The sequence below is a fragment of the Coregonus clupeaformis genome, unplaced genomic scaffold (genome assembly GCF_020615455.1).
Source record: "Coregonus clupeaformis isolate EN_2021a unplaced genomic scaffold, ASM2061545v1 scaf0311, whole genome shotgun sequence".
Taxonomy (NCBI): Eukaryota; Metazoa; Chordata; class Actinopteri; order Salmoniformes; family Salmonidae; genus Coregonus; species Coregonus clupeaformis.
In genome coordinates, this window is record NW_025533766.1 from 21996 (window position 1) to 42396 (window position 20401).

At 42.2% G+C, this 20401-nt stretch overlaps 1 protein-coding gene across 1 annotated transcript in view; it reads left to right on the forward strand.

Annotated features, from left to right (window-relative positions):
- The first annotated feature begins 890 nt into the window (after window positions 1-890).
- The window catches only part of LOC123484426 (S-methyl-5'-thioadenosine phosphorylase-like), a 36064-nt gene continuing 16553 nt past the window's right edge, over window positions 891-20401 (forward strand). Inside the window, exons 1-2 of the mRNA XM_045214775.1 lie at window positions 891-1156; window positions 19839-19925. Coding sequence (XP_045070710.1) covers window positions 920-1156; window positions 19839-19925 — 324 coding nt within the window. The 5' untranslated portion in view covers window positions 891-919. The remainder of the gene's footprint in view (window positions 1157-19838; window positions 19926-20401) is intronic.

The window sequence follows — 20401 nt, forward strand, 5'->3', positions numbered from 1 at the left end:
ATTTCATGCAATTCTACATATTTTAGATGACTGGACAAGTGATCGAAATGACAGGCTACTTTGACACTGACAAACTGAAAATCTGAGATCAATAAAAACAACTTTGTGTTGAATCAATCGATAGCCTAGGCCTAGGTGTTTGGAGACACATTTTGCACAGTATATTATAATTTTAAAAATAATAATTTTCAGGATGAAAAAAACTTTCATTTTAAAATTAAACGACTTAAAATCACATAAAAAGTATGTACAAAAGATAATGGACCTATATTTTTTAATAATATCATCTTTGAGAACTAACAATCACCAAAATAAAAGCTAGACAGTCAGGGAGAATCTAAAATTTCCAAAATTATGCATTCAGGAGTATATTTGTTATGGCATGGGGCCCATTGATTTTGTTTTAATGTTTGTGGTCCTCTGTAGCTCAGCTGGTAGAGCACGGCACTTGTAACGCCAAGGTAGTGGGTTCGATCCCCGGGACCACCCATACGTAAAAATGTATGCACGCATGACTGTAAGTCGCTTTGGATAAAGGCATCTGCTAAATGGCATATTATTATTACTCAGATAGCATACACCATGGCAAAATGTGTAGGATTTCAGGAAATTTGTTTTAAAACTGCACATTTTCTCTCAGCCCCATGGCAAAATGTGCAGAATTGCAGGAAATGTGCTTTAAAACTGCAACATTTTATTTCCAGCACATGGCAAATTGTGTAGTATTGGAGGACATTATCTTTACAACAGCTACATTTTGTCACAATGGCCAACAAAACCTTTTAGGTCGGAAACCGCACCATTGGCAACGCTCATGACCACGCCCCCGACCTAAATTTTGATCCGGAAAAACCCTGGGTAGAAGCACAATTTCTCTCTCACTCTCTGCAGCAAGCGTAATGCCACATCCTTAGTTCGCATGGTCCTAAAGCACACCTTTGCAGGGTTTATTTTCGCCCAATTATTCGACCTATCAAAAGGTTCGGGGCTGGACCAAAAACATTCAGGGCTGCTGCCCGGGAAGGCTACCCCTAACAACGCAGATGGCTTGGTTATACTCCACTTGCTCAGGAAGTGTCTACTGATCCACATCGGAATGAAACCTGCTAGTCTCCACTGTCCGCTCCGGTGGAGAGAAGACAAAAAACGATTAAAGGTACAATCTGCAATATTCAATCGCCATTACCCAGTGCTTAATTTGAGCCGGATCCTGCCGGAACAGGATCCGGCACCTCTCCGTTTTGACTGTTTTGTTCCGGAACCTATTTGGCCGGATCCGGTACCTCTCGTGGCATGAACAATTATTTTTCACAGAATATATCAAAGTTCATTCGAGTTGCCTCTTCGTTAATTCTCCTGCCCCCACAAAAAAAACGTCATGTATTCTAAGAGTTGATTTGGTTTGGGCTGGCCCGGGTTTATGGTTTGCGCAACATTGTAACCTGCAACATTTGAGACCAACGCGTGGTCGTGGCTGTGTGAGAAGCGCGCCAGTATCTCTCACATAACTAAAATGAGATTATCTTTCTAGGATCCCTCTCTGCTCTGATAGACATGTGCCTAAACTCTCATCTCTCCAGCGTTGCACTTCATCATTTGTTTCATAGCCGCGCGAAGGGTTCTGAAGGAACTGCAGCACCCCTGATAAATTGAAATACATTTGCCAAAGTTGTAGAATGACTGTTAAGAAATAAATTAAATAATTCAGAATAGCCTACTACACAATGCGAAGGCCTATAATTTAGCCCCAGAGGATCAATAGCTTCTTCTTCTTTTTTAAATAGCCTAGCTGTGGATTGTAGCCCAATAACACGGAATAGCCCTACAGTCCGGAACGCGCAGACAATGTTTCAGTGGAAAAAACAGCATGCAGCCAAACAGGCCTTTCGCAATATTTAAAATAAAATCGAGGAAAAACACAGGTTGTAAAGCAAATTTCTCCTGCTGAAAAGAGAAGACTCTAATATGTCTGCTGTAGGCTACCAAAATATTTGATCAAGTTCCAAATATTGTTTTACAAAAGAGAGAGAGAGAGAGAGATAGGATTTTGGCATGAGCGCGTCGGCCATCACTAGCAAGTGAGCTGCGCATCATTGAGTGAGTCAGTGAAACTGGAAAGCATTTTAAGGACTATAATTTCCTTCTCATATTGTAGCCTACAATATGTCTCCACACACCTAGGCCTAGGCTATTGATGGATTCAACACAAAGTAGTTTTTATTGATCACAGATTCTCAGTTTGTCAGTGTCAAAGTTACCTGCCATTTCGATCATTTGTGCGGTATTAAAAAAGATTTTGCCAAAGTCTCCAGTCATGTAAAATGAAGTAGAATTGCACGAAATGCATTCATAATGGTAATGGACCCTAGGCTACTAAAAATGTTCTCCATGTGTGCAACTTCTGTAAGTGCCTCTACTCTACTGCTCTATGCCACTAGCAAATGCGATGATATGCAATGCTTTATTATAAAGGTGATTCTTTTTTTTTTCATGCGTTCCGGTACCTCAGAACAACCCACTCCAGCGCTCACTTTTTGTTCCGGCACCTCCCGATTTACAAATTAAGCACTATTATTACCATAAACGGTCATAGTTTACAGTCCATATTGTGCTGCAAATACCAAATATTGATTAAAGGGGATATCCTGGATTGGTACATCCACGATTTTTTGGAAATAGGCCTAATGATATACACTGAGTGTACAAAACCTTAAGGACACCTTCCTAACATTGAGTTGCACCTCTCATCTCTCCAGTGTTGCACTTCATCATTTATTTCTTTGTATGTATGTTTTGTGAATCCACCAGATCAGAGGCAGTAGGGATGACCAGGGAAGTTCTCTTGATAAGTGGGTGAATTTGACCATTTTCCTGTCCTGCTAAGCATTCAAAATATAATGGTAAATAAGGCGACTTTGGGTTGTCAGGGAAAATGTATGGAGTAGTACATTATTTTCTTTAGGAATGTAGTGAAGTAAAAGTTGTAACAAATATTAATAATAAAGTAAAGTACAAATACTCAAAAAACTACTTAACTAGTACTTTTAAAGTATTTTTACGTAAGTACTTTATAACACTGCATTCTAAATAACAGGCTCTCTCACTATCTAGAACTATCTGGCCAGCTTGCTGATGAACATAGCTTTAGGAAAGCCAGAGCATGTATAGACCATATCTATACCACAGGAGGAAGGGTGGCACCGTAATTGGGGAGGACGGGCTCATAAAGGCTGGAGCGGAATTAGTGGAAAGGTATCAATTACATCAAACACATGGTTTCCATGGGTTTGATGCCATTCCATTAGCTCTGTCCCATACATTATTATGAGCTGTCCTCCCCCCAGCAGCCTCTACTGTTCTATACTGTCTAGAATTCAAGAGAAAAAACCAACTTCTGCCTGTTTTATTGATTTTCAGAAGGCTTTTGATTGGGTGAATAGAGACCTCCTTGCTTTTAGACAAATTAAAACAGGAATTGATGGATGATTCTTTGATGCTGTCAAAGCTCTTTATCTGGCTCCAGTTGCCAGTATTCAGGTCAGTAACCTCAGGACTGGCTGGTTTCCAACCCCTTAAGGTGTAAAGCAGGGAGACATGCTCTTTCCCACTTTATTTGCAATATATGCTAATGATTTAGCCATACAAATCAAACATGCTAAACTTGGTGTTGAAGCTGTGGCTATATTCCTGGGCATCTTGTTGTATGCTGATGTCATAGTTGTCCTTGCCTCCAGAATATGTTGAATATTGTTAATTTATGGTGTACTAAATGGACACTAGTGATAAATCCAGAGAAGACCCAGATTGTTCATTTCAGAAAGAAGGGCGTGCAGAGAAGTGTACACAACTTTTGTTTTGGTCCAATCACATTATTCTACACTGGGCTCTATAAATACCTTGGTTTCACTCTGGATGAACACATGACCGTTGAAGAGGGCATTAGATCTCTGGCAGATTCTGCAGATCGAGCCTTGGGGTCAGTGTTAAACAAAATGAAGGTATGTAAGGATCTTGGTTACTGTGCTTATTCTCAGCTGTATACATGTTGTGTGTGTCCAGTGATGGACTATGATGCTGGGGTTATGGGGATCCAAGGTGTGTACTAATTGTAACAATGTTCAAAACAGAGCCATCTGCTTTCTTGGAGTGCACAAACTGACTCCAAACCTGGCAGTCTGTGGAGATACGGGTTGGGAACCATGTGTCGTTCAGCAAAAAGGGGATATGGTACGTCTATGGAACAGACTGATAAATATGCCAGAACACAGAATCACAAAAAAGTGTTAGACTGGGACCTTACTCATAACTATCCTTGGGCTAGAAAATTGTTATCTATTTTTTGTGAAACCATGTGGTGTTAACCAAATCAAGGACAAGCTTGGAAAAATGGGCAGTTAATGTTTGGTGTAAACCTAAACTTAGAACGTACACTTTTATCAAAGAGAACTACACCCCTAAACCATTACGCCCGGCTGAACCTAAGGAAAAGTCAAAGATCAGTTTGTGCACAACTCAGATCCGGCACCCTTGCTCTGGCTATAGAGACGGGTAGATTTAACAGTGCCTGACGAGGAGACAATGTGTCTACTGTGTGATCTTGGGGAAAACGAAATTGCCCTCTGTATGTCGATCTGAGACATGTTGTTTTTTGTCAAAATGGTGACGATAACCCTGAAGTATTCTGGTTAGGGGACAAGCAGAGGCTTGAATTCTGTTTCAGACAGGGCGTGTTTGAGATTGCTCAGTTTGTTCACAATGCCTGGAGGAGAAGGAGAAATGAACTGTTTGTGTAGTGTGGCTAGATGGTAGCTGTACTGGCCATGGTTATTGCATGCGTATAATTTGTAAAATGTTACTTTGTTCTGTAGTGTCTTGTAAGCCCATGTGGGCTGGGCACCGGTAGATGTATGATAGATAGATATCTTTTTCTTTTTTTTTTACTGTTTGGACATAGGCGGCCCGAAAAAACACTTAGGCCTCCCACCCAATACTTTTCTATGCAGGAAAAACCCTGCTGCTGCTATTTGTTTTCACGATAGTGGTGCATGTATTAGCTTGTTGTCTTCAAACTGGTGCGGTGAGATATCTCGATCCGTTGGAATATGGTGACACCAGCGCTTATTTCAAAGCCACGCCCCAGTGGGCAGACCTAGGCACGTTGCACTGGGACACGTTTTAATACAGATAAAAGCCTCTAATTTTACCATGGGTCCATCGTGGTTCTGTGTAGCGTAGCTATGCTATTATATTTGAGACCAGTGTATTGCAGCGAATTTAGTCTTTGACTTAATAGGTAAAATATATTTGAGTAGTAAACAGGGAAACAACAACGCGTCCCAGACAGTTCGCAATAGAACATACCAGAGGGGGGTGGCATCGTTTACTACCTATATTATTGGGATCATCTGTGCTTTACCACCAGTGCTGCCTCCACTGGTTCTTTTCCCCCTCAAGTCACTGATCCCACTCCGCACACACCCAGAAACCTGGATTCCATTACTTACCATGTGTCTTTATGAAAAGCCATTTGACCATCTGACCAAGGCTCTGGTCAAAAGTAGAGCATTATACATGGTAAAGTTAGAGAATATGCCACCCTTTGGGATGCATTCCGCCTGTTGAACCCCAAACTGCTTATTGTAAACCGTTTCTTCAGCCCATTCCTCCAGTTAAGCAAATGTAGAGGAGAGGCTGTGACTATAATTAATGTAGTGAATGACTTTTCCTGTCAATTACTTTATTTGATAAACTTCCTTTATTGTGTATGTGTGTCCCGTTTTAAAGTTTTAGTAAAACCTTAATTCAGCCAAGAAATCCATATTTTCATAGATGGAATATTCAACAGACTGAACAGTCATGTACATTTACATCATTTAGCAGACGCTCTTATCCAGAGCGACTTACAAATTGGATGTACCAATGAGATTAATTAGTTACGTTACGGTTGTGTGTGGTGGTGTTGCCATTCAGCCTCATCTAGCCTTGGTATGGAAGAACTGATAACTGACAAGCTCAGACGATATCCACAATGACTATAGAGAAAGTAGTAACACTTCAAGACCCTACGGTCCGATGGCTTTTCATAAAGACACATGGTAAATAATGGAATCCAGGTTTCTGGGTGTGTGCGGAGTGGGATCAGTGACTTGAGGGGGAGAAAGAACCAGTGGAGGCAGCAACAAGCAGGTAGAAGGGGACCAGGTGGGATTGGGCCAGGCATGTCTAGGAATCAGGCCAGGGTGTCCTCAGTTGTGGTCCAAGAGCCTCCGTAAAGGGAGAAAGAGAAGATATGAGGGTTAGTGAGAGCATGGCTAAAACCATACTACACATCACATGCACTGGGGGTAGAGAATAATCAATGGTGTTGCTGTGGACACTGGATAATCTGACTAACACACACACACTTGTTTGACCTCGCTGTGATACTGTAGGACTACTTATGTTACTTTTCTGAGTCAATTCAGGTAGCATTCAATGTCCTGCGTTTGTGTTAACCATGACAGCCAGCATTGTAAATAAAGAGATGTGCAGAAAGATAATCAGCCTGTGTCTGTGGATCCCCTTTCCCTTAATTTATTTTTTATGTCAGCCAGGCCCATCTTTTAAAAGAAACACCATTTATTTCAATCTCTAGTTGAGTAAAATAAGTGGTTTTGTTCAGGTAACAAGATAATCCGGAAAATTGCGGTAAACATCGCCACACTCAGGCAGAAAACGGAATGTTCTATTTGAGCAAAATCATAATAAAATCATAATAATTCAGTTAAAGAACGCCACAGTCAGGCAGAAAAATCTGACTGTTCTATCATAAAGTGAGAACAATTAGTTTTCCTGGCTGCTACTTAGAAATACTGTAACAGTAAATGAATAGACTGTCGCTGCTATAAACCTGTCTCCAATACAACCGCATAATTTACACAGACCCACCGCGGACCTTTGCAAAAGTAATCTCTGTGTGAAAAGGCGTCCCATGGTCTGTTTTGTCAAGGAGCTCAATTTATTCCAAACACTGGTGGTAACCAGATGATCCCGATAATTTAGGTAGTAAACGATGCCCCCCTCTGGTATTTACATTGCGAACTGTTTAGGACTCGTTGTTTCCCTGTTTACTACTCAAATATACTTTTACTTATTAAGTCAAAGACGAAATGAACTTAAATATACTGGTCTCAAAAATATTAGCATAACTAGGCTACACAGAACCGCGGAGGACCCATTGTAAAATGAGGCTTTTTCTGTATTAAAACATGTCCCAGTGCAACATGCATGGCTCTGCCCACTGGGGCATGGTTTACGGAGCGCTCTTTGAAATAAGCGCTTGAATCGCCGTATTCCAACGGATCGAGATATCTCGCCACACCGGAACTAGAGCTTCCTTGTGGAATTATAATAATAATACAAAAATATAAATGAAACATGCAAAGTGTTAGTCCCATATTTCATGAGCTGAAATAAAAGATCCCAGAAATGTTCCATACTGCACAAAAAGCTTATTTCTCTCAGATTTTGTGCACAAATTTGTTTACATTCCTGTTAGTGAGCATTTCTCCTTTGCCAAAATAATCCATCCACCTGACAGGTGTGATTAAACAGCATGATCATTACACAAGTGTAAAAGGCTGTTGGTGCGGTCATCTTCAGGACAGGAATACCGGCTTACTTAACGGAGGAATAAACACACATGTTCATCGTTGGTGTTTCAACCAGAACGCGGGAAAAAATGCCCTTTGTTTATTTTCGCACATGCGCAGTTGTACATCTCTCATAGGGCATAACTGTACCAGTGTAAGAACACAATTTATAGCATATTAGTCTATATGTTAACACCCCCACTTGCTCTTATACTGTACAAGTCGTATTCAACCTAACTATCAACACATTTAGCTTACAGTTATACATCTCACAAATGTCAGTTTACATTCCAAACATATAACCCAAGAATTTTTCATTTTTGAACTTCGTTACAGGTTTAGTCAAAACATCTGCAACCATGTCTGCCGTTGGACAATATTCAATACTTATTTTGCCATCACTGAGCGCAGATCGAATGAAATAATATCTGATGTCAACATGTTTACATCTCTGACGACATACTGGGTTCTTTGACAGAGCAATTGCACCTTGGTTATCTTCAAAGATTGTTACTGGTGCATATTGGCACTCACTATCCATCTGGCCCAATAACTGTACAAGGTACAAACTTTCTTGTGTAGTAGCAGCCAGTGCCATGTACTCTGCTTCACATGTAGATAAAGCTACTGTTGGCTGCTTCTTAGACCTCCATGAAATAACAGGTCCACATTTAGTTAAACTAAAACAATACCCTGTTATGCTTCGTCTGTCACTTTGATCTGCTGCCCAATCAGCATCACTATATGCTACGAGGTTGAGTTTTTCCACCCCCTTTTTGTAACACAACTCCTGATTCATTGTCCCCTTCAAGTACCTCAACACATGTTTAGCTGTTATCCAGTGTTGCTCTTTTGGTTCTGATAGGTATTGTGACAGCTTGCTGACAATCCAGCTGATATCCGGTCTTGTACATGTCATAACATATATCAAGCTGCCTATCACTTCACGATACCTTTTTGAATCAATAGGTTCACCATCACCATCAAAGTTTGTTTTTTGTTCACATGGTGTTGACCTTGTTTTACAGTCTGACATACCAAACCTTTCCAGTATCTTGGTTATGTACCTTGTTTGGCTCATCTTTATTTTCCCTTCACTTTGTGTAAAATCAATGCCTAGGAAATGTCTAAGCCTCCCAAGATCTTTCATCTTAAATTTTTCACTTAACATTTCTTTTACACTTGTGAGTGAGTCACTATCACTAGCAGCGATAATTAGATCATCGACCCAAATTATCAAAATGATCCTTTCTGTTGCAGTTTGTTTGTTGTAAACACAGTGATCAGCTGGGTTCTGTGTAAAACCATTTTCACTAAGGTGATCATGCAACATTTTGTTCCAGTTCTTTCCTGACTGTTTCAGGCCGTACAGTGACTTGTTCAGTTTGCAGACTAGTTGCTCACCTGTATCTGACCTGACTTCAAAACCCTCTGGCAGTGTGGTCAATGTGAATGTATCATTTTCCCTAAGGGAATCCATCTCCTCCTTCATAGCAGTAGCCCAAATCTCTGATTTTGGTGAAATCATTGCTTCTTTGAAGGTTTGTGGTGCATTGCACATTACTCTGTAGCAGTAGTCAACACTAGGTGGTATCTGGTCATCACACTTCACTTTACACTCATAGTCTTTTAAGTACTGTGGCTTCTTCCTCTCTCTGTCTGGATAGCGTGGACTCTGACTATCTGAAGTCTCGATTTGCACATCTTGTGTCTCTTCGGAATTTTGATCTGCCATCTTGGCTTTTGGCATGGGGGATTGAAATCTCTCCCCACGAAGATCATCACTCATTTCCAAATCTGTCTGAGTTTGGCGTTCGACTACACCTTTGTAACGAACTTGACTAATCTGTTTTTAAGAACTTTTCCAGTGTCTGGGTAGTAGACTAGGTATGCTGGACTATTTTTATCATACCCGACAAAAATACCCTTTTCACATCTTGAGTCCAACTTTTTCTTGTTCTGTCTGTATGCATAGCAAACAGATCCAAATTCTTTCATCTTTGAAAGATCAGGCTTTCTCCCAGTAAACATGTAGTGTGGAGTCTGTCCTACACGCTTATTGTAACACCTATTGCGAATTACTGCAGCAGTCATTACAGCATATGTCCACAATTTCTTTGGTAGGTTGCTCTCAAGTAGCATGCATCTTGCCATTTCAAACAGTGTTCTCCAATTTCTCTCAGCGGTCCCATTTTGATGGGGTGAGTAAGGGGCTGAAGTTTCATGTCTTATGGCATTCTTACTGAGTAGTGACTGGAACTCTTTGGCTGTGTACTCTGTGCCATTATCTGACCTGACACACTTTATTTTTCCATAAGGGGCCACATCAGCAATAAACTTCTCAGTAGCTTTTACAGTATCACTTTTTGCTTTTAGGAAATACACAAAAACTGCCCCTGAATAATCATCCGTAAATGCTAGAGTATATCTGAACCCATCTTTCGCCTCTGGCTCAATAGGGCCAGCCAAATCAGTGTGCACAAGCTCAAGAGCTGCTTTTGCCTTTTCATCAGGCTCTCTGTTTCTGCTTTGAACAAATTTTCCCTGTGTGCAGATTTCACAGTTGAGGGTAGATTTGTCAATCTTACCTGTGATTTTCATTCCCTCTGTCACATTTTCTAACTTTGACACATCCTCAAAATTACAGTGGCCAAGAATTTTGTGCCATGTGTGAATATCATAGCACCCATGACATCCATCATCATTTTCATCACTTACAGTGTTAAGATAGTAAAGTCTATCGTACTCCTCGATGTCAAAAGTGGTACCGTTCTTGTGGATGAGCTTGTTACACCCCTGTCGAAAGTTGACTGAAGCTCCGTTGGCTGTCGCTGCTTTAACAGAGAAAATGTCCTGTGGAAAACGACGGCACGACAGCGCCTTCGTCAGCGTTGTTTTCACCCGACGACCCGTGTTGTCTCTCAGGTAAACCTCCGCTGCACCTCTCCTCTCCGCGACACCATTCGTTCTTGTTCCATCAGCCAGCTCCACGGAATGTTTTTCCGGTTTGAAAGTCTCGTCAAACTCCTTAAACTTCCCGATGTCCGTGACTATATGTGACGTTGCTCCCGTATCAACCATCAGCCCTTTATGTTTCAGTCCACGAAGCTGACAGTCACTTATTTTGAATGCAAATGTGTGGCCTTCAGCATCTGTTGCTTGTTTCACATTGTCTCTTCCTTTTCGGTCTGCAATTTGCGTCAGTATGAGTGGAGCGCTTGCAAAAACTACACCACTGTCTCCGTTCTCTGTGCTCTCCAGTAACAGTACATTCCCCGGCCTTGTGCCCTTTCTGGCCACAGTTGAAGCAGGTTATCTCGGTCCCTTTATCTCTTCCTCTTGGCCAGCTAACTTTATTGTTACTTGCCTTCATCACGTTGTCGTCAGTGGAAATGGCGCTAAACTTCTCGGTGCTTTCATAGCTCCTCAACTTGGTTTTGAACTTGCCATAAGTTGTTGGCTCGTCACTCTGCGTTATGTGGATGGCAAACGGCTTAAATGATTCGGGCAAACCTTTCAGAATCATTGCAATCAACAGCCCGTCACTTAAAGTCTCTTCAGCATTCCTCAGTGCTGTAATAGCCGTCTCAGCACGAATGATATAATCCGTAACACTTTCGTCACTGGCTTTCTGAAGAGAAGTTAGCTCAGTGTAGAGGCTAATCACACGTGGCTTCCCTTTACCTGCATAATGTTCCCTCAATATCTTCAACGCTTTTCTCCCATCATCTGCTGCTTCTCTCATTATCAGGGAAAGACTTTTATCATCCAAAACCTGTATCAATTCGGGCGTAGGCTTCTTCATTTTTCTCTCCGTCTTCTTCATCTTCATCCACGCTCAATATGGTGGCCTTTAGCCCTAGCAAACGCAAGTGTCCCAAAAACTTCGTCTCCCATAACTCGTAGTTTTTTTCATCTCCGTCGAAACATAATCTATTCCATCGGCTTCCATGTTCCCTCCTGGGCCCATAACCTGTTGGTGCGGTCATCTTCAGGACAGGAATACCGGCTTACTTAACGGAGGAATAAACACACATGTTCATCGTTGGTGTTTCAACCAGAACGCGGGAAAAAATGCCCTTTGTTTATTTTCGCACATGCGCAGTTGTACATCTCTCATAGGGCATAACTGTACCAGTGTAAGAACACAATTTATAGCATATTAGTCTATATGTTAACAAAGGCCACTCTAAAATGTGCAGTTTTGTCACACAACACAATGCCACAGATGTCTGAAGTTTTGAGGGAGTGTGAAATTTGTATGCTGACTGCAGGAATGTACACCAGAGCTGTTGCCAGCGAATTCAATGTTCATTTCTCTGCCATAAGCCGCCTCCAACATCATTTTAGAGAATTTGGCAGTAGGTCCAACCGGCCTCACAACCGCAGACCACGTGTATGGCGTTAATGGGCGAGCGGGTTGCTGATGTCAACGTTGTGGACAGAGTGCCCCAATGTGGCGGTGGGGTTATGCTATGGGCAGCCATAAACTACAGAAAACGAACACAATTTGCATTTTATCGATGGCAATTTGAATGCACAGAGATACCGTGACGAGAACCTGAGGCCCATTGTCGTGCCATTCACCCGCAGTCATCATCTCATGTTTCAGCATAATAATGCACAGCCCATTTGCGCAAGGATCTGTACACAATTCCTCGAAGCTGAAAATGTCCCAGTTCTTCCATGGCCTACATACTCACCAGACATGTATTTCCAGTCATGTGAAATCCATAGATTAGGGCCTAATGAATTTATTTCAATTGACTGATTTCCTTATATGAACTGTAACTCAGTAAAATCTTTGAAATTGTTGCATGTTGCGTTTTAAAAAATATTTTTTTAGTATAAAAGTTAAATGATGAGGACCGGCTACAACACCAAGAGCCAACAGGTAGGCTGCTACTTAATCATCTAAATGGAAGGGGAGAACGCGAACAGATAAAGTTATGTAGACTCAATTAGCCTAGCTAACGTTACCTAGCTGAGTTTAACTAGCTTCTCCTTGTTTGATGAAGTCAAGAGTGTCTCCATCTCTTCATTCAAAGACTCAATCATGGACAGTCATACTGACAGTTGTGGCTGCTTCGCGTGATGTATTGTTGTCTCTACCTTCTTGCCTTTGTGCTGTTGTCTGCCCAATAATGTTTGTACAATGTTTTGTGCTTCTACCATGTTGTGTTGCTACCATGCTGTGTTGTCATGTGTTGCTGCCATGCTATGTTGTTGTCTTATGTCTCTCTTTATGTAGTGTTGTGGTGTCTCTCTTGTCGGGATGTGTGTTTTGTCATATATTTTTATTTTTAATCCCAGCTCCCATCCCGAGGGAGGCCTTTTTGTCTTTTGGTAGGCCATCATTGTAAATAAGAATTTGTTCTTAACTGACTTGCCTAGTTAAATAAAGGTTAAATATCAATAAAAAGACCGGTACTATGTAATCAGATGAGATGATAAATTACTAGCAATAAATTAGTCTACCAGCTTGAGTTGATTTGGTTGCTATCTCGTTCTCCCCTCATAACTCACAGACAGACACCTTCACGACCCCGTTAATAAAGTAGCTAAAAATATAGCTTTTTCCCCCTCCGTTTCCTGTAATCCAGGATCAGGTGCTTTGTCTTGCTGATGTTGAGGGAGAGGTTGCTGTCCTGGTACTACACTTCACGGTAGTGTCGTCAGCTAACTTGATGATGTTGTTTGAGTTGTGCGTGGCCTCACCGTTGTGGGTGAACAGGGTGTACAGGAGGGGATTAAGCAGACACCCCTGAGGGGCCCCGTGTTGAGGGTCAGCGTGGCAGATGGGTTGTAATTTAAAACATACAATCTACCTGCAGTGAAGCCGCTCAACATTTACATTACATTCAGTCCTCCAGCAGATCCCCCACCAAGTCGAACTGGGGACCCAAACCAGCGACCTCTTGCCCCCCTCCCAGTTAGAGGGGACTATGGTGTTGAATGTTGAGCTGTAGTGAATGAACAGCACTCACATAGGTATTCCTCTTGTCCAGGTGGGAGAGAGCGGTATGGAGTGCAATAGAGATTGTGTCATCTGTGGATCTGTTGGGGCGGTATGCGAATTGGAGTGGGTCCAGGGTGTCTGAGATGATGGTGTTGATGTGCACCATTACCAGCCTTTCAAAGCAGTTCATGTTTACAGATGTGAGTGCTATGGGACGATAGTTGTTTAGGCAGGCTGCTTTTGAGTTCTCAGGAACAGGGACAATGGTGGTCCGCTTGAAACATGCCAGCTGGTCTGAGCATGCTCTGTAAATGCGCCCTGGTATTCAGTCTATCCCAGCTGCCTTGTGAGTGTTAACCAATTATGTACAGTGGGGAGAACAAGTATTTGATACACTGCCAATTTTGTAGGTTTTCCTACTTACAAAGCATGTAGAGGTCTGTCATTTTTATCATAGATACACTTCAACTGTGAGAGACTGAATCTAAAACAAAAATCCAGAAAATCACATTGTATGATTTTTAAGTAATTAATTTGCATTTTATGGCATGACATAAGTATTTGATACATCAGAAAAGCAGAACTTAATATTTGGTACAGAAACCTTTGTTTGCAATTACAGAGATCATACGTTTCCTGAAGGTCTTGACCAGGTTTGCACACACTGCAGCAGGGATTTTGGCCCACTCCTCCATACAGACCTTCTCCAGATCCTTCAGGTTTCGGGGCTGTCGCTGGGCAATACGGACTTTCAGCTCCCTCCAAAGATTTTCTATTGGGTTCAGGTCTGGAGACTGGCTAGGCCACTCCAGGACCTTGAGATGCTTCTTACGGAGCCACTCCTTAGTTGCCCTGGCTGTGTGTTTCGGGTCGTTGTCATGCTGGAAGACCCAGCCACGACCCATCTTCAATGCCCAAGATCTCGCGATACATGGCCCCATCCATCCTCCCCTCAATACGGTGCAGTCGTCCTGTCCCCTTTGCAGAAAAGCATCCCCAAAGAATGATGTTTCCACCTCCAAGCTTCACGGTTGGGATGGTGTTCTTGGGGTTGTACTCATCCTTCTTCTTCCTCCAAACACGGCAAGTGGAGTTTAGACCAAAAAAGCTCAATTTTTGTCTTATCAGACCACATGACCTTCTCCCATTCCTCCTCTGGATCATCCAGATGGTCATTGGCAAACTTCAGACGGGTCTGGACATGCGCTGGCTTGAGCAGGGGGACCTTGCGTGCGCTGCAGGATTTTAATCCATGACGGCGTAGTGTGTTACTAATGGTTTTCTTTGAGACTGTGGTCCCAGCTCTCATCAGGTCATTGACCAGGTCCTGCCGTGTAGTTCTGGGCTGATCCCTCACCTTCCTCATGATCATTGATGCCCCACGAGGTGAGATCTTGCATGGAGCCCCAGACCGAGGGTGATTGACCGTCATCTTGAACTTCTTCAATTTTCTAATAATTGCGCCAACAGTTGTTGCCTTCTCACCAAACTGCTTGCCTATTGTCCTGTAGCCCACCCCCAGCCTTGTGCAGGTCTACAATTTTATCCCTGATGTCCTTACACAGCTCTCTGGTCTTGGCCATTGTGGAGAGGTTGGAGTCTGTTTGATTGAGTGTGTGGACAGGTGTCTTTTATACAGGTAACGAGTTCAAACAGGTGCAGTTAATACAGGTAATGAGTGGAGAACAGGAGGGCTTCTTAAAGAAAAAACTAACAGGTCTGTGAGAGCCGGAATTCTTACTGGTTGGTAGGTGATCAATCAATCAATCAATTTTATTTTATATAGCCCTTCTTACATCAGCTAATATCTCGAAGTGCTGTACAGAAACCCAGCCTAAAACCCCAAACAGCTAGTAATGCAGGTGTAGAAGCACGGTGGCTAGGAAAAACTCCCTAGAAAGGCAAAACCTAGGAAGAAACCTAGAGAGGAACCAGGCTATGAGGGGTGGCCAGTCCTCTTCTGGCTGTGCCGGGTGGAGGTTATAACAGAACCATGCCAAGATGTTCAAAAATGTTCATAAGTGACAAGCATGGTCAAATAATAATCAGGAATAAATCTCAGTTGGCTTTTCATAGCCGATCATTAGGAGTTTAAAACAGCAGGTCTGGGACAGGTAGGGGTTCCATAACCGCAGGCAGAACAGTTTAAACTGGAATAGCAGCAAGGCCAGGCGGACTGGGGACAGCAAGGAGTCACCACGGCCGGTAGTCCCGACGTATGGTCCTAGGGCTCAGGTCTCTCAGTTGGCTTTTCATAGCCGATCATTTAGAGTTGAAAACAGCAGGTCTGGGACAGGTAGGGGTTTCGTAGCCGCAGGCAGAACAGTTGAAACTGGAATAGCAGCAAGGCCAGGCGGACTGGGGACAGCAAGGTGTCATCATGCCCGGTAGTCCTGACGTATGGTCCTAGGGCTCAGGTTCTCAGAGAGAAAGAGAGAACGAGAGAATTAGAGAGAGCATACTTAAATTCACACAGGACACTGGATAAGACAGGAGAAGTACTCCAGGTATAACCAACTAACCCCAGCCCCCGACACATAAACTACTGCAGCATAAATACTGGAGGCTGAGACAGGAGCGGTCCGGAGACACTGTGGCCCCATCCGAAGAAACCCCCGGACAGGGCCAAACAGGAAGGATATAACCCCACCCACTCCGCCAAAGCACAGCCCCCGCACCACTAGAGGGATATCCCCAACCACCAACTTACAATCCTGAGACAAGGCCGAGTATAGCCCACAGAGGTCTCCACCACAGCACAAACCAAGGGGGGGCGCCAACCCAGACAGGAAGATCACGTCAGTAACTCAACCCACTCAAGTGACGCACCCCTCCCAGGGACGGCATGAAAGAGCACCAGCAAGCCAGTGACTCAGCCCCTGCAACAGGGTTAGAGGCAGAGAACCCCAGTGGAGAGGGGAACCGGCCCGGCAGAGACAGCAAGGGCTGTTCGTTGCTCCAGCCTTTCCGTTCACCTTCACACTCCTGGGCCAGACTACACTCAATCATATGACCTACTGAAGAGATAAGTCTTCAGTAAAGACTTAAAGGTTGAGACCGAGTCTGCGTCTCTCACATGGGTAGGCAGACTGTTCCATAAAAATGGAGATCTATAGGAGAAAGCCCTGCCTCCCGCTGTTTGCTTAGAAATTCTAGGGACAATTAGGAGGCCTGCGTCTTGTGACCGTAGCGTACGTATTGGTATGTACGGCAGGACCAACTCGGAAAGATAGGTAGGAGCAAGCCCATGTAACGCTTTATAGGTTAACAGTAAAACCTTGAAATCAGCCCTTGCCTTAACAGGAAGCCAGTGTAGGGAAGCTAGCACTGGAGTAATATGATCAAATTTCTTGGTTCTAGTCAGGATTCTAGCAGCCGTATTTAGCACTAACTGAAGTTTATTTAGTGCTTTATCCGGGTAGCCGGAAAATAGAGCATTGCAGTAGTCTAATCTAGAAGTAACAAATGCATGGATTAATTTTTCTGCATCATTTTTGGACAGAAAATTTCTGATTTTTGCAATGTTACGTAGATGGAAAAAAGCTGTCCTTGAAACAGTCTTGATATGTTCGTCAAAAGAGAGATCAGGGTCAAGAGTAACGCCTAGGTCCTTCACAGTTTTATTTGAGACGACTTTACAACCATCAAGATGAATTGTCAGATTTAACAGAAGATCTCTTTGTTTCTTGGGACCTAGTACAAGCATCTCTGTTTTGTCCGAGTTTAAAAGTAAAAAGTTTTCAGCCATCCACTTCCTTATGTCTGAAACACAGGCTTCTAGCGAGGGCAATTTTGGGGCTTCACCATGCTTCATTGAAATGTACAGCTGTGTGTCATCCGCATAGCAGTGAAAGTTAACATTATGTTTTCGAATAACATCCCCAAGAGGTAAAATATATAGTGAAAACAATAGTGGTCCTAAAACGGAACCTTGAGGAACACCGAAATGTACAGTTGATTTGTCGGAGGACAGACCATTCACAGAGACAAACTGATATCTTTCCGACAGGTAGGATCTAACTTGTCCGTGTAGACCAATTTGGGTTTCCAGTCTCTCCAAAAGAATGTGGTGATCGATGGTGTCAAAGGCAGCACTAAGGTCTAGTAGCACGAGGACAGATGCAGAGCCTCGGTCTGACGCCATTAAAAGGTCATTTACCACCTTCACAAGTGCAGTCTCAGTGCTATGATGGGGTCTAAAACCAGACTGAAGCATTTCGTATACATTGTTTGTCTTCAGAAAGGCAGTGAGTTGCTGCGCAACAGCTTTTTCTAAAATTTTTGAGAGGAATGGAAGATTCGATATAGGCCGATAGTTTTTTATATTTTCCGGGTCAAGGTTTGGCTTTTTCAAGAGAGGCTTTATCACTGCCACTTTTAGTGAGTTTGGTACACATCCGGTGGATAGAGAGCTGTTTATTATGTTCAACATAGGAGGGCCAAGCACGGGAAGCAGCTCCTTCAGCAGTTTAGTAGGAATAGGATCCAGTATGCAGCTTGAAGGTTTAGAGGCCATGATTATTTTCATCATTGTGTCAAGAGATATAGTACTAAAACACTTAAGTGTCTCTCCCGATCCCAGGCCCTCGCAGAGCTGTGCAGATCCAGGACAGCTAAGCCCTGGAGGAATACGCAGATTCAAAGAGGAGTCCGTAATTTGCTTTCTAATGGTCATGATCTTTTCCTCAAAGAAGTTCATGAATTTATCACTGCTGAAGTGAAAACCATCCTCTCTTGGGGAATGCTGCTTTTTAGTTAGCTTTGCAACAGTATCAAAAAGAAATTTTGGATTGTTCTTATTTTCCTCGATTAATTTGGAAAAGTAGGATGATCGAGCAGCAGGTGATCAAATACTTATGTCATGCAATAAAATGCAAATTAATTACTTAAAAATCATACAATGTGATTTTCTGGATTTTTGTTTTAGATTCCGTCTCGCACAGTTGAAGTGTACCTATGATAAAAATGACAGACCTCTACATGCTTTGTAAGTAGGAAAACCTGCAAAATCGGCAGTGTATCAAATACTTGTTCTCCCCACTGTATATAGACCCTGGATTGCTAATGTTATGTATTGGCCATTGAGAGGCTTTGAAGCCACCAGTCGGCCATATTGGCACTCCCCAGTAGGAGCAGTCCTCCATAGGAATGAATGGCATTCTACAGTGTTTCAATTAAATGTTTCAAGGACAAAATTACATGTATTTAATACGTTTGTTGTTGTAGTGGAGACAGTAACATTAGCAATCTAATGTTTTTATATATTTTGTCATGTTTTATTTTTATGTTTAACTTATTTTTATGTTTAACTTATGATAATATAATTAAAAAGTATGCATTAAGGTGTCTGTAATAGAAAAAACGTGGGAAAAACGAATGTAGACATTAATAGTTAACCCACTGTTCCCCTGGCGCATTTCTATAGCCTCCAAAATATGTTTTACAACCGTGGGGGAGTGCCAAGATGGAGGCATGGTTTCAACACAGCGCCCCCTATCAGTCATCTAGTGTTTATATAAATAATTGACGTTAACCTACTAATTGCCCCAATGGGACAAATAAAGTTTGTTTTATGAATTGAATGTAATGAATCTACAATCCATATCAAATTAGCCTCTAAAAAGTTCCCCACATTGTTTGAGTGAGAGGATTGTTCTGATACGAGACTAACGGTGCACTTTAGTACACATACAGTACAAGTCATCGTATGACATAGTAGGAAGTGAAGGCAGCAGTTTGCAAGATACAGTAACGTTAGCTAGCTAATCTCAGATATATATTTTTTTATCAGAGGAGAGGCTATGGCAGCAAGCATGCAAATTAAGGTAATAACGTTCTCTTGTTAAAATGTTTGACTTCTCGTGACAAACTGACCAATGCATTATGCACTAGCTAGAACGTTACAATTCTACAGGGATCCACGTGTCACATTATGCTAGCTGGCTAGCAATTAGCTACCGAGGAGAAAGCTAGTTCGCTAGCTAACTAAATCTACATGGACAGTCAAACTCAAATATCTCAAGTATAAACTTTACAGCTTGCAGAACTAGTCAGTGCACTAGCAGCTAGCTAACATCATGCTAGTAGGCATCCGCTTGCAGTCAAACTGTAACGTTACCACGTATTTCACCATAGCTAGCTACTGTAGAATGCTCATTGACATTACTCCACTCCAATGCACCTAGCTATTAGTTTATGTGACAGGCCATAGTGAAGTGTGTGAGTAATGACATGTATATTCTTGTTAGATTGGAATCATTGGAGGCTCTGGCCTTGATGACCCAGACATATTGGAGGGAAGGACCGAGAAATATGTTGACACACCTTATGGAAAGGTAAGTTCAAATTCTAAGTAAAAACCAATCATGTGCACCTTTTTAAAGTTGCACTATACCGAAATCTCTCCGCCATTTCCTGGTTGCTAAAATTCAAATAGTTCTTCTAATTTCAGTTTATGTGACAGTTTGTGACAAAACAAGCAAGTATAGTGTAGAGAATCATTTTACCATCTAAACCGCTGTGAAATATATTTTCCATAACCAAAAATATTGTATTTTCAGCTGTTTGAAGCTGGCATACAAAACCGAAAGTAAAAGACTCACAAACTAAAATTAAGCACGGTAAGCATAGAAATAGAACAGATTTACCGCTTCTTAGTCTTGCTTTCAATGAGAATGACAGATCTTTTTATATGTGAATTTGGTTGGGTAGCCCAAAAGTTACATATTGCAGCTTTAAAATGACAAGTGCCACCAATCTTAGTCCCGAATGTGGCAATGCTTTCCATTGTGTACAGCATAGTCATTACTAG